Source organism: Poecilia reticulata, chromosome 11 (assembly GCF_904066995.2).
Source record: "Poecilia reticulata chromosome 11, P_reticulata-male-v2, whole genome shotgun sequence".
Lineage (NCBI taxonomy): Eukaryota > Metazoa > Chordata > Actinopteri > Cyprinodontiformes > Poeciliidae > Poecilia > Poecilia reticulata.
Genome location: NC_088840.1, coordinates 14,221,001 through 14,233,217, shown reverse-complemented (window position 1 = coordinate 14,233,217; position 12,217 = coordinate 14,221,001). Strand labels below are relative to the sequence as shown.

Genomic DNA, 12,217 nt, shown 5'->3' with positions numbered 1-12,217 from the left:
ACCTCCATGGTTGGAAGAGCCCGAGTTGGACCTCGAAATTTCTTCTTTTGCAATTCCCTTTCCCCGTCAGGTGACGGCGGCTCCCTCTTCACGCTGGAGTTCTCATTGAACTGCATGCAGAGCGCTTGCGCCACCGATGTTCTGAAAGCCAGCAAGTCCTTCCGCTCCTTTTTTGGAACGTCCAGAGAATCACAGTCCCGTTGATACAACAGCCAGCTGTTCACAACCACCATGTCGACAAAGTGAAAAAAGAACCTGTGGTAGTACTTCTTTGACCTGACCTGGATGCGACACGACGCAATTTGTGCGTTGAGCGCGTGGACGCCTCCCAAGAACTTGTGGTACAGGCTAATGATGCTCGGGCATGTCACAAAGACGTTGTGTTTCAACTTTTTGTCCCATCGTTTCACTCTGGAGATAGACTGAGCACCGGGGAAATTGCTGGCAACGATCACCCCCTTGCTGTCAAACCATTTGACTGCCCTCATTTCTGCACCGTCGAAGACGACCTTTTTCTCTTCGAACGTCCCTCTTCCCTTTTTCTTCATGTCGGAGTTGGTGCTGAAGCAGCACCCTTGCAGTTGGTTCAGCTGCACCGTCCCAAGCGCTGGAATCCCCTTATTCGCAAGAGCAGCGAGCAAATCCAAGGAGGAGAAGCAGTGGTCAAAGTAGAGCAGGTGATCGTCGGCCCGCTGGACGGCTTGTGCGAGCTTCAGCACAATGTTTCCAGTTGGTCCAATGTCGGGTTCTCCGCGTTCAGGAGCGGTTCTGCCGGTAAATATGTCAAACGAGTGCACCAGGCCTTTTGTGTCACAAAGCACGTAGATTTTATATCCCCATCGGTGAGGCTTCTTGGGCATGTATTGCTTTAGAGAGGATCTCCCTTTGAAAGGGACAATTTGTTCACCAATGAACAACATTTGGTCTTGAGGAATAGCCTGAAATTTGTGCAGAAGGGAATCAACAATTGGCCTGATTTTGAAGAGCTTGTCCTTGCTGTTCGCCGCCATGTTGTTGTTGTCGTTGAAGTGAAGGAATTTTGTAATTTCTTCAAATCGGTCTCGGGAGACCACATCCGCCACCTGCCGTATTCGACAATCGTTGGACCAGTACATTCGTAACCTTGGCAAGTGTATAACACTGATATACATGACGGTGCCGATAAACTGCTCCAGCTCGCTGGGGTCCAACTTAAGGGCACTGTTGGGACTTTCTTGTGCACAATACAGATTACTTTGTTTCGAAATTGTTTCCAAAAGCTCAGCGTCGAAAAAGTCTCGGAAGTACTGAACGGGCTCTCTGGTTTCATCCGCATCTGGAAGCGTGCCCTGCCAGACGGGATAGTGTTTTGCAGAGCTCTGCTGCTGAACCGAGTCCCACACGACCTCCTGCCATTTCGTCGAAGCGGCGGCTGACACCCTTCTTGTGGTAGCAGCGCTGGTGCACGCGGCTGCGTCGTCAGTCCAGTCAGGGTCTTCGTCGGCGGTGCTGTCGTCACTTGGTTCTGTTGCTCCGTTGTCCTCATCGCTGTCGCTGACGCTGTCGCTGAGGCAGCTGTCGTCGCTCTCGATTGGCGGGACGCCGTAGAAAGGTGATGCGTCCATCGCAGCTTTCTGAAAATAGAGGGCAAACGTAATTATAAATCAGCATCTTTATTCTGTTTTGCAGCTAAAAACATCGAATTGGATGCACCGCAACACGTTCTTTGAGATTAAATCAAATCAAATATTTAATCTTTGAATTAGCTTACCCAGAATTATTTCTATTTACAAAATGCAAGAATAATGAGAGGATTTTTAAATTTTTTTATTTTTTGTTAAATCAAGAAGTTTGTGTACACTAGTATGACTATAAACAATTACAGTTGAAACCAGAAGTTTGCATGCATTGGTTAAAAAGATATATAGACCTTGTTTTTTACTGTCTGAAGTTAAACCTGTCTGGTTCATCTTTCTGTGTCCAAAAGATGAATGTGTTTCTGAATGAACTAGGGGGGAGAAGATCTTAATTTTTGGAGAAATGTCCTGTTGTCTGATGAAACTAAATTGAAGTTTTAATTCATAATTTGAACCGTTCTACATTTGAGGGGATAAATTAAACTTGAAAGCCTGAGAAAACCATCCCGACTGTGCAGCACGAGCGTTTTGTGGTGGGAAGCGTTTTGCTGCAGTAGAGACTGATGCACTTCAGAAACTATCATGAAGTAAGAAAATTGTTTGGAAATACTGAAGGAAAATCTCAAGACATCAGGCAGTAAGTTAAAATTCAGGCACAAATGTGTCTCCTAAGTGGAAATTTACCCTGAGAATGCAGCCAAATTAGTTATTAACAAGAACAATGTCATTGTTTTGGCGCGTGCTTTATGAAACCCTGATCACAACTTTTTGAGAAGCCTGTGGAGGAATACCCAAAATACTTGATTCAAGTGATGCAGTTTAAAAGGAAATTCTTCCAAATGCCAATGAAATGTACTGGAAGTAAAAAAAAAAAAAAAATAAAATAAAGAAAAATCCTGTACTATAAAAATATAAATAAATAATTGTGTTTATACTAACTGATCTAAACAAGAAGTAGTTTGATGGAAAAATGTTTTATTTTTTATACAGTGAGTGATAATAATCATAATTATTTAATGGGAGCATAAAAAGTAGAATATAGCCCTGTTAAAATATTACCTTTTTCAACTATGACGCATAATTTCAAAACTTATCTGACCTTAATTGGGATATTTATCCAGTACAGTTTGACTGGAATCAAATGTAGTCTCCTCTATCAAATTCCTCACGTTTAATTTCCTCAAAAGAAACTATTCTTTTGTTGATTTCAAAGCACATTTAAATCCACCAATGGTTTAATCAGATCATAACTGATTCTTTTATGAGGTGCTGACGATCACTGTTTCATTTTACTATATCAGGGGGGGAAAAACTGAGTTTTTACAAGCAGTGTGTAACTATCATGGTTTCTATTGTATCCCATCAAAATACTATTGATTTGCAGCCATTACGGCCTAATGTAGCGAAAGCGCGACAAACCAAAGTGGGCAAATAACTTTGAAAATCTACGTCACACATACCTTATTCCGACATGCCAGCAGTAAAAGCAACCGATAAGTTGGTAGGTGTTTCTAGAACGGCACAATTTACCGCGAATTAGAATAATTTGCTGAATTTTGTAGCTAAAATCCGAGTGGTCTCCCGAGTAAACACTTCCGCTATCAGCAACCGGATGTATTTAACTCATCGACCAATAGAATTAGACTAAAATTGTCTTGTTGTACGTCAACGTTGCCGCCATATTGTGAGTGCCAGTTCCTTTAAAATAAAGTTAAAAATATGTGTTTCTTTGCAATATTATCAGAGACTGTTTTTTGAGGATATATTAATATCTTACAATATAACTGCACGTCTCGCAAAGCAGAGACGTTGCTTGTTTGATGTATAGGTAGCATACATGGACAGTCAGTCATATGAAAAAATATATATATTCCAGCTTTTCTAGGGCCTGTGGAATTTTTACATGTTGAGTTCAAGTCTCATTCATATTATATTACTAATGTTATTAATTTTAATTGCATTCTATCTTGTTTAAGTCGTTAAAGTAAAAGTTAAACATCTTTGTTTAGCTTGTAAACAAAGATGTGGGGCACAAGCTTGAGCTTTAGCTAGTATATCCTTTTTAGCTGATCTAGCAAAGTGACACTTTTGCTAGATCAAGTTTCTTTTGGCAAAACTGTGACTACAGACTATAATTTCATTTTCTGCTAAATATTGGCCGCATTTATTTCGCTAGGCAGGTTTAACTAATGCAATCATTTTTGCTGTAGTAGTTCTTTACAGAATTCAAGTTGTTATTGTTTAATTTGTTCTGAAAATGGCCCATAATCTTGGATACCACTACTTGTTTTTAACTTTGTTGACATTTAACTGTGTATCCATGGAAAACGTTTGAGACTTCCGTGCACTACTCATTGCAAATAGGCTCGTTGCTGCCCCAACACTTTTGTTTCCAACTGAACTGATATTCAAAAATTCAACTTTTGCAGACAACCAAAACAATGTGGTAAGTAAGAGTGTTTAGTGTTACTTTTCACAGATCAAATATGAAAAATTTTAATCAAATTCACCATTTTCTGTTGTCAGTATTTCAGGTAAATCTAAATTATTTTTGGTGCATTTTTTGCTTTTTTTTATGTCACAGGAAAAATAATCCAAAGATGGATTGCCTGCAGGAATCAGAAGGTAAACTGACACTCCCTGCCTTGGCTGACGGTATAAGTCTGTCATACAACAAACCACGACCTGAGAAGGACCACTATGTGAAGCTGAATGAAATCTTCTTCACCCTGCATAGCAATAATATTGCTCGGGTAAGGTCCAACTGCTGAGCCAAACCACTAAATTTTGGGATGTTTTGGTGGATAGCATAAATTGAAATGCCTCCATTTAACTAAATAATTGGGACACTGCAGCTTGTCTTTCATCTGGTCATAATTTTTGTTGGAGGTTTCTTGATTTCAGGTGTATTTCCGTTTTATCATTGAAGGTTCCTTTGTCTGTTCGTAACACCATGGGGCATTTCACATCCCGCCACATGGAGATCAGCCATTGGCAGGCCCATATTTATGAATTAATCCGGCGGATAGAAAGAGAAATCATCTGTGTGGAGCAGGTACCTGCATCAGCAACCAAACTCTCAGAGAACAAAGGTGGACTATTTTGTAAAACTGACTGTGCCCTCAGGCGAAAGACACGGCAGAGCACTGTCTCAAAGAGAGACAGCTGTACAGTCAGCTTATGAGTGACTGCGTGGCTCTCAGCAGCAGCCTGTGCTCGGAGGGTATGAGACAGGACCCGGTCTTCCTCAAGGTGAAGAAAGAGGAGCAGATTACCAACGAGAGCAGAGAGGCGCTGCAGAAGCAGATCTTCATGCTACTCGACAAGCTAAGGTCAGACATAAAGAGAAAAGCCCGAGTTAATCAGACTGGCGCGCCTCAGTAGGAAGACTAACCTTAACCTCTGTTTTCCTGCTGCAGCGCTCTGAAGGCGGTCCGTTCTCGGCTGATGCATGATTTTCAAGACAAGGTTGAAGCCATCAAACTCACCACCAAATGTATCACCTTTGAGGTGGACACCCCATGCTCTCACATACCTGCTCCCTCAATCAAACCAAACCATGTGAGCTATGAGACGTGGCTGTCCCACTGCCAAAACCTGAAGCTGACAGCTGAAAACCTGCTGAAGGACTCGTCCGCCTGCAGGGCAAACCTGATGTTCCTCCTGGCCAACGTAAGAGCAAGTCACATCTACAGCTACTGACAGGAGTTTACGTGCATGTATCATAGCCAGAAATGTCTTACTCTTTTTGTTTTTTTTAAGGGAGGAAGGACGGTAAAGTTTATATATTCAATCATTTTCATCTATGCATTTATGCACAAAGGCTGAAATATAGACACACATCCTCGATAATGTTGAGATAAATGTTCTTTAGAAAGTTGCAGAGACACAAAAAAGATGTATTATAGTTGTGCCCAGGATTTACAAAAAAGCCTTTTCTCATCATACTTGGTCCTGCTGCTTGTTTCTGATCATTATCATGTTGAGTCAAAATTTCCCGTTCTTAATTGTTGATTAGACATACACCAAAACTGTCCCACATGCATGATGCGCCATCACCATGCTTTATAGGTGACTGTTCCCAACATACCTCTTGTCGTTGAGCTCAGATAGCTCTGTTTCTGTCCCCTTTGACCACCATAACACCTCTGTGAAGGAAACATTTTCCTCGACCACGTGAGAAGTCCTCAGGCAATCCCAAGTTTGCACATCGCCACGTTCTCAGTCCATTTTAGTCATTAAAACAGGGCGACTGCTTTGGAGTCTGTGGCAGGCAATCAGTTTCAATAAATGTTAACAATTATGCTAACTGTAAATTAACATTTCTCCACACAATATGTGACATTAATGAGAATCATATTCACTTTATTGCCATTACCAGTCAGAAATTGCTTTGATAAGTGTCGCATTTTATTATCCTGGGAAATTTTTCCTTAAAATAACCAAAATGATTGCTGTACTAGGGTCAGTGACACATGTTAATGCCTGTCTTCTTTCCGACGATCGCAGATGAAAGATGCCCAGGAGCGCCAACGCAACAGCACTGCAGAAGCTCTCAGGAGGAAGATCCAGGAGCTGACCAAGCTCCAGGATGCACTGAACTTAGAGAGACAGAAGGTCGGCACGCTGCAACTTTTCACACGATCTCACAGCATCTCAAACTCGGTCATTCAACTCCTTGTTGATGTTGTCTGTAACCTCCAGATCCTGCAAGAGATTTCTGATCTGAACAAAGACATACAGAGACTGCTCCAACATATTCAGAACTGTGAGTCCAGGCTGCACCAGATCACCCACCTTCTGGAAATCCTCAACCAGAGACCCCGATTTGAGCTCTGTCTGGACAATGTAGGTGCTGAAACCTGAGGGTTGTAGTTGTGTTATTTGATTTTTTTTTTTTTTCTTGTTTTCGTTACAGCTGAAACAAATCATAACCGGTTTATATTCTCGCCTTTCTTTTAGCCCCATAACGCTCTCATTCTGGAGAGACAGGACCTGGTGAAGATGCTTGCTGGTCTTCAGTCGGTGCTGCAGCTCACCCAGTAAGTTCTCTTCCCCTCCTTCCCCCACCTATTCCATCTGCCGCCCGACTTTCTGCCGACTGACCCCCCTGTTGCCGTCCTTCGCAGGCAGAACCTGGCCGTGGCGCAGAAACATCTGATCTTTGTGGAGGAGAAACTGATGAAAAACGCTCAAATGCTTGACAATGCGCGGAAGTGCCAGGCCCTGCACCAGAGCTTCCGGCTGGCCGTTGACACATCTGTGGTTCTGGGAAACAAACCCAGGCTTTGTAGAATCACGCAGAGCGTCAGCCCTCACCCCGAAATGCAGTAGTGGACGCAGCTGCTGCTGCCACCTATCGTGCTATTCACGTGGCACTGCCATTAAAATGCCTAGCACTATTATATTATATTAACTTGTTTTCTTTGAGTGTCCATTTTTAAGTCTGCACTGCTTGGATTATGTGAAAAGGAAACAAGGAAAAAGAGTTGAAAAGCAAAGCATGAGCTTCTTGCCTCTCAAATTAGTGAAGAATGCTCACATGTTGTATTTTATTTACTCATCAGTCATGTGCAAATATAAGTGAATCATTTTTTTATGTATTTTTTTATGGCTTTAGCTTGCTTCTGTTACTTGGAAAAATGCAAGATAATGCATTAAATAAATAATTTAGAGTCTACAGTTAATTTGTGACCAAAGCAAAGTTTTGCACAATGGGTAGTCTTTTTTATCATCCAGGTTTAAACATCTTTAAAATGCACTGATATTTCCTAATTTACAAATACAAACTAAATGTAGCTGCTATTTTTTCCCCTTAAAACAAACAAACAAAAAATTTCAAATTGACGAGTAAGTAGTCGAGTAGTCATTTTCACCTTGTTTCTTTTTTTTTAAATGAATGTTTTTGTTTGTTTTCAACATTCAAATGTCAACATGCTGTTTCCACTAGTTTTTTTTCCCCCAGCAAAAACCTTTTTTCAGTAAAGAAGATCCCTATCTTTTTCACCTGCGTAGAGGTTTGACCTGCAGTAATTACGTGTAACCTATCTCCAGAGATGTTTTCGCTGGCCGCTCTCTGTTTGTTCCTGGGTATCAACCGGGTCAGATTTATTGTAGCAACGGGCCCTAGCAACGGGTCGGGCCCATGGAGACAGAGACTGTGTGAAAGTATGCAAGACTGGTAATTGTATACAAAGTGGAGGGGTAAAAAACGCGACGCATTTCTCATCCGTCCGCTTTTTGAACCTGCCAAAGATGGGATGTTCAAGCTCCACTAGCGTCGTGGTTCACCCGCTGGCGGAACCGAGCCAGGACGAGGTATGCTCGGTGTTTCCACCTGCTTTATGCGGCTCAAACTCTGGGGAAAGTAGGCGCTATTTACCTGCAGAGGTGTCTGAAACTGTCAGTCGTTTGAGTTGAGTTGTTAGGTACCAGCTGTTGGAGTGGGAAAAAAAGAAGAAAAAAAAAGGCTGCGCTCACTTAAATGTCGCCCAACTTACACTGTAAAATCTGATAAGTTGATTAAACTAAAAATAAATAAAAAAAACAAACGTAATTACTCTGACTTTGCTTTTGTTGTCTAAAAAAGCGTCATTGGCTCACCTTTTATTATATTATATTTTTTTGATTGATTAATGGTGTTTGAATTCACTTGTTTCTGTTGAAATTAATTCCTCTTGTTTCAGTTGAGTTATGCACATTTATATGTGTAAATTATTTATTTTTCGGTGTTTACAATTACATATACACATCTAATTTACATATATATATATATATATATATATATGTATGTGTGTGTGTGTGTGTGTGTGTGTGTGTGTGTGTGTGTGTGTATTAATATTGATATATTTGTACCTATAGTTCTAGTTTTGCTTATATGGTGTTCTTTCTACACTGTACTGTTCTTTATTCTGTTGTTTTTAATTTATGTTACTTTTTATTTCTGTCCACTTAAATTTCCCACTTGCGGGACTAATAAAAGACTTTCTGATCTTTATTCATCTTAACACTTTCATTGCTTCATGACAGCATCAGTAAAAACTTTCAGAAAGTATAATGATAACTTTGTAAAGTCCTGAGTCGTAATTTTCTCTCCGTTTCTCCTTTTGTGTCAGGATGAAGCAGGACCTAAATCCGGCGGACGTGGCGACTCAGCCAGGTCAAAGGGCACAACGGACAGCGGGGTCATGATGGAAAACAGAGACCATCTGGTGTTACCTGGAGGATTACCAAACAAAATCCCTCCTCTACCGTCGGAGAGCCTCAGGGAATGTGTAGCACCAAATGGTGAGCTTCAGTTGCAAACAAGCTAAAAAAAAAAAAAATCCTCGTCATGTTGCATGGAGGAGGAAAACAAATTACATTTCGAATTGATTTTACTTCAGATGCCGAGCCGGACTTACTGCAGGGTGACGCAACAGTACAGGGGCGTCAAAAGTCCATGGAGATACTGGAAGAGCTGTGGAATCAGGGCATCATCCCAGTGGGACAAATACGGGAGAAAGACAGTGGAGCTGCCTACTGCATCATGGTGGGAGCCTCACTTCCTCTGGCGTAAAACAGCAATTACTACCTGTTTCAATGTTAGAACTGGAATTTATCCTTGATATGTCTTGAGCTTAAACTTTGGTCAGTTTTAAGAGTTTCCTACTCGTTTGATATCAGATGATATTTCTAGACTTTTATTGTCCCAAAGAGTTTCAACTGAGTTCAGTGAACACCCCTTTAAAATACAAACGAAAGCAGAAACATCTTAAATTTACCTCAAATTTCAGTCAAACTTCAAAACAGAACCATTGTTAAACTTATACATTAGTGTTTCATATAGTCTCTTAAAATAACTTATTTAATATTAAATTCCTTTTAACAGGAGGTAAGAAGTGTTTCATGTCTCATCAGACATGTTGTAATTAATTAATAAGGTGTTAAAAATAATCATAAACTTAAATTTTAAGTGCTTCATATTTGTCTTTTGTTATTTCACGGTGATATATTTTTTATGCTAAACTTAACCAGTATGTCACAGGCTTACTTCAAAAGTTACATTTTTCCTGCTTTTATTCCAATTACCTGTAACCTTCACCATGTCTATCAACAGGTCCAACTTTATAATCAGCATCAATTCTGCAGGATAAAATAAAAATAAATTGAATGATGGCCAGTAAATTTTGAGTTAATACAATTTAGAAATCACACATCCGAGGTGCAAAATAGCCTGTGAAGACTTGACTTTATTCACAAAACCTTAGAAACTAGAGTTTGACATAATGCCGTTGTTCCTGAATGCATCAAAACTTTTGTCAGCGACAACACTTTAAACGCAGTAACATATCCTGGGAGGCACGGCGTTTGAAATAAACCGGTAAACTGCATTTCAGTCGTTGCAGCAAAAGTAATTACAGTGAAAATGTTAATATTTGTCTTTTTAGGACGAATCCAGACGTGTCACAAGAAGACTTCCTGCCAGGTTGGAGTCACTGAAGGACAAAAAGGTTCAAAGCCACAGCAGAGAAGAGTTTGATGAAAAAATGAGGCTGGTTGAGGAGAGACGCAAGGTGGAGTGTTTGGATCAATGTTAATGTCATGTGCTCCAATACAACCACAACCCTGTTTCATAAATTACGTTAAAATTCGTGGTTTAAAAAAAAAAAAAAAAAAAAAAACACGGACAAGTTCTCTCGTCTCATTTCTCGCTCACATAAAGATCTGTTCCTCCCATCGTCTTTTAGATGAAGCAAGAAGAAATGAAGACCCGTTTAAGGACAAACACGTCGCAAGGTCGACGAGCGGCTCCCGTCTCCAACGGCGAGGAGGAAACGGACTCGACCTTGAGTCCTGTGGGGTCGCTACAGCTCCCGGCAGCCAGCGCGCCGTCTCCAGCTTCTGCGCTCCACGGACAGGCCCCACGCAAAGCCGCCGTGGGAGGAGACTGGGTCAAAGGGGCTGAAGGAGACAGCAGGGAGTGGCCGGAGGGGAAACACCAGGGAGGGAAAACGAGGCACGGAAGTGAGGAGGTGGGAGAGGAGGGAGATCACCTGGAGGGAGGCGGGATGGAGGGAGAGGAGGTGACTCAGGTGGAGGAGCTGAGGGCAGGCGAGCTCCCCGATTCTTTAGAGGAACTGGAGAGTGACTCCAGCTTTCAACGTGCAGAGGACAAGGACGAAATGTTTTAGTTTATCACATAACGGAGCCTCTAATCAGCGCTTCACAGCCAAAGGATTTCATTTTGCACATTCACGGAAGATGCTGTTGGCCACACGGATCTTATTAAAGAAATGTAAAAGGGCAAATGAACTCTGTTTTTACTGAACTGTAATGTTGAGCTCACCTTAAAACTAAACGAGTTCTTGTTGATTTTTTTTTAGAAAGAGGTAGGAATAGAGCAGTTGTTTTGTTCAACACAAGATGGCGCTGTTTCAGTGAGTAATACATGTTTTCCCCACTTGAGCAACGCCATTGAATCTGTAAAATAAGCTATAAAAGGGGGGAGATTTTAATCTCAGAAGATATAAGGTTTATTTCTGAAGTATTCTAGTAAACACACAGAATAGCTATGAGTTTAAATATTCAGATTTTTTTAGGAAAAAAACAAATCAAGGAGTGCTTCATTAAGAGTTTCAGGAATAAAAACATAGTTTTACATTTTGGCTTTGAAGGACGCGACAGGAGGCGATGTGTCCAAACGGATGAAGAAGACATTTCGAGTTTCAAGCTTCTCACTTCTGTTTGTCGTGATTAAACTCAATGAACCCAAATCTCTGACTGGTTTTTACCAAGGGGAAATTTGTATTATTTACTTAACCTTGAAGCTAATTCCGCTCTGAATCGATATGTTAAAACTATGATCCTATAAGAGTTAAATCCATCAAAAGATTCAGCCTAAATTAAAGCTGTTTGTCTAAATCAACTCCTTAAACGGGCCTCCATGTTGTTTAACAATGAGCTGATGTAGATGAGTGAGCACGCAGCTTTACAATAAGGATATGCAACTTAACCGGACCCCCATTGTCAAGCTAAAGAAACTTGAAACAGCCCCCACTCCCCTCCCCTCCTTTTATCCATGATTCTCTGTGGACATTAAAAGGCGTGTGGTTGCATTAATAAAACAGAGCCAGTAGTAAGAAGCTGCATCAGGTTGCATTTCACAGAAACGTGGAGAATCTTTAAAGCAACAGCTTATATTCAGATGGATGTGACAATGACCGCAGGCTCCTGTGATACTATTAGATAAACTGATGCACATTTATGTTAAGGATAAATCGCCTAAAAGAAGAAAAACCGAAGCATTTTTAGCATGTCCTGATTTTGTAATCGGTAATGACGTGATCTAAATACCACCTTTACTTTCCCCCTGGTAGAAACATAGCAAAAGTATTCATGAGCCTTGAACTTCTTCGTGTTTTGCCATACTGCAACCATAAACCTGCATTATCTAAGGATTGGATTCGGATTGTAAGTCATAATCAAACACAAAATATACATTGTTATCAAATCTTTTTAGTTGAGAGGGAAATTGAACTTTGAGGATTGCATGTGAAAATTTCCTTTCACTTTGTAACTATTACTCTTTGTTGCTCTGTCACATAAAATCCCAGTACAAT

The 12,217-nt window shown here is 40.8% G+C and overlaps 2 protein-coding genes across 2 annotated transcripts; both read left to right on the top strand.

The window, feature by feature from the left end:
* The first annotated feature begins 3,948 nt into the window (after nucleotides 1–3,948).
* LOC103472386 (tektin-B1-like) lies at nucleotides 3,949–7,026 on the top strand. The gene is made up of 9 exons (XM_008422003.2): nucleotides 3,949–4,062; nucleotides 4,201–4,369; nucleotides 4,546–4,671; nucleotides 4,743–4,948; nucleotides 5,036–5,288; nucleotides 6,126–6,233; nucleotides 6,321–6,464; nucleotides 6,579–6,658; nucleotides 6,746–7,026. The coding sequence occupies exons 1-9, from the start codon at nucleotides 4,058–4,060 to the stop codon at nucleotides 6,948–6,950; spliced, it is 1,296 nt and encodes a 431-aa protein (XP_008420225.1). The 5' UTR covers nucleotides 3,949–4,057; the 3' UTR covers nucleotides 6,951–7,026.
* Nucleotides 7,027–7,628: 602 nt separating this feature from the next.
* On the top strand, nucleotides 7,629–10,906 carry stmnd1 (stathmin domain containing 1). Its single transcript, XM_008422002.2, has 5 exons — nucleotides 7,629–7,934; nucleotides 8,732–8,903; nucleotides 9,002–9,147; nucleotides 10,046–10,171; nucleotides 10,346–10,906. Exons 1-5 carry the CDS (start codon nucleotides 7,872–7,874, stop codon nucleotides 10,787–10,789), a joined length of 951 nt encoding a protein of 316 aa, XP_008420224.1. The 5' UTR covers nucleotides 7,629–7,871; the 3' UTR covers nucleotides 10,790–10,906.
* Nucleotides 10,907–12,217: the final 1,311 nt, after the last annotated feature.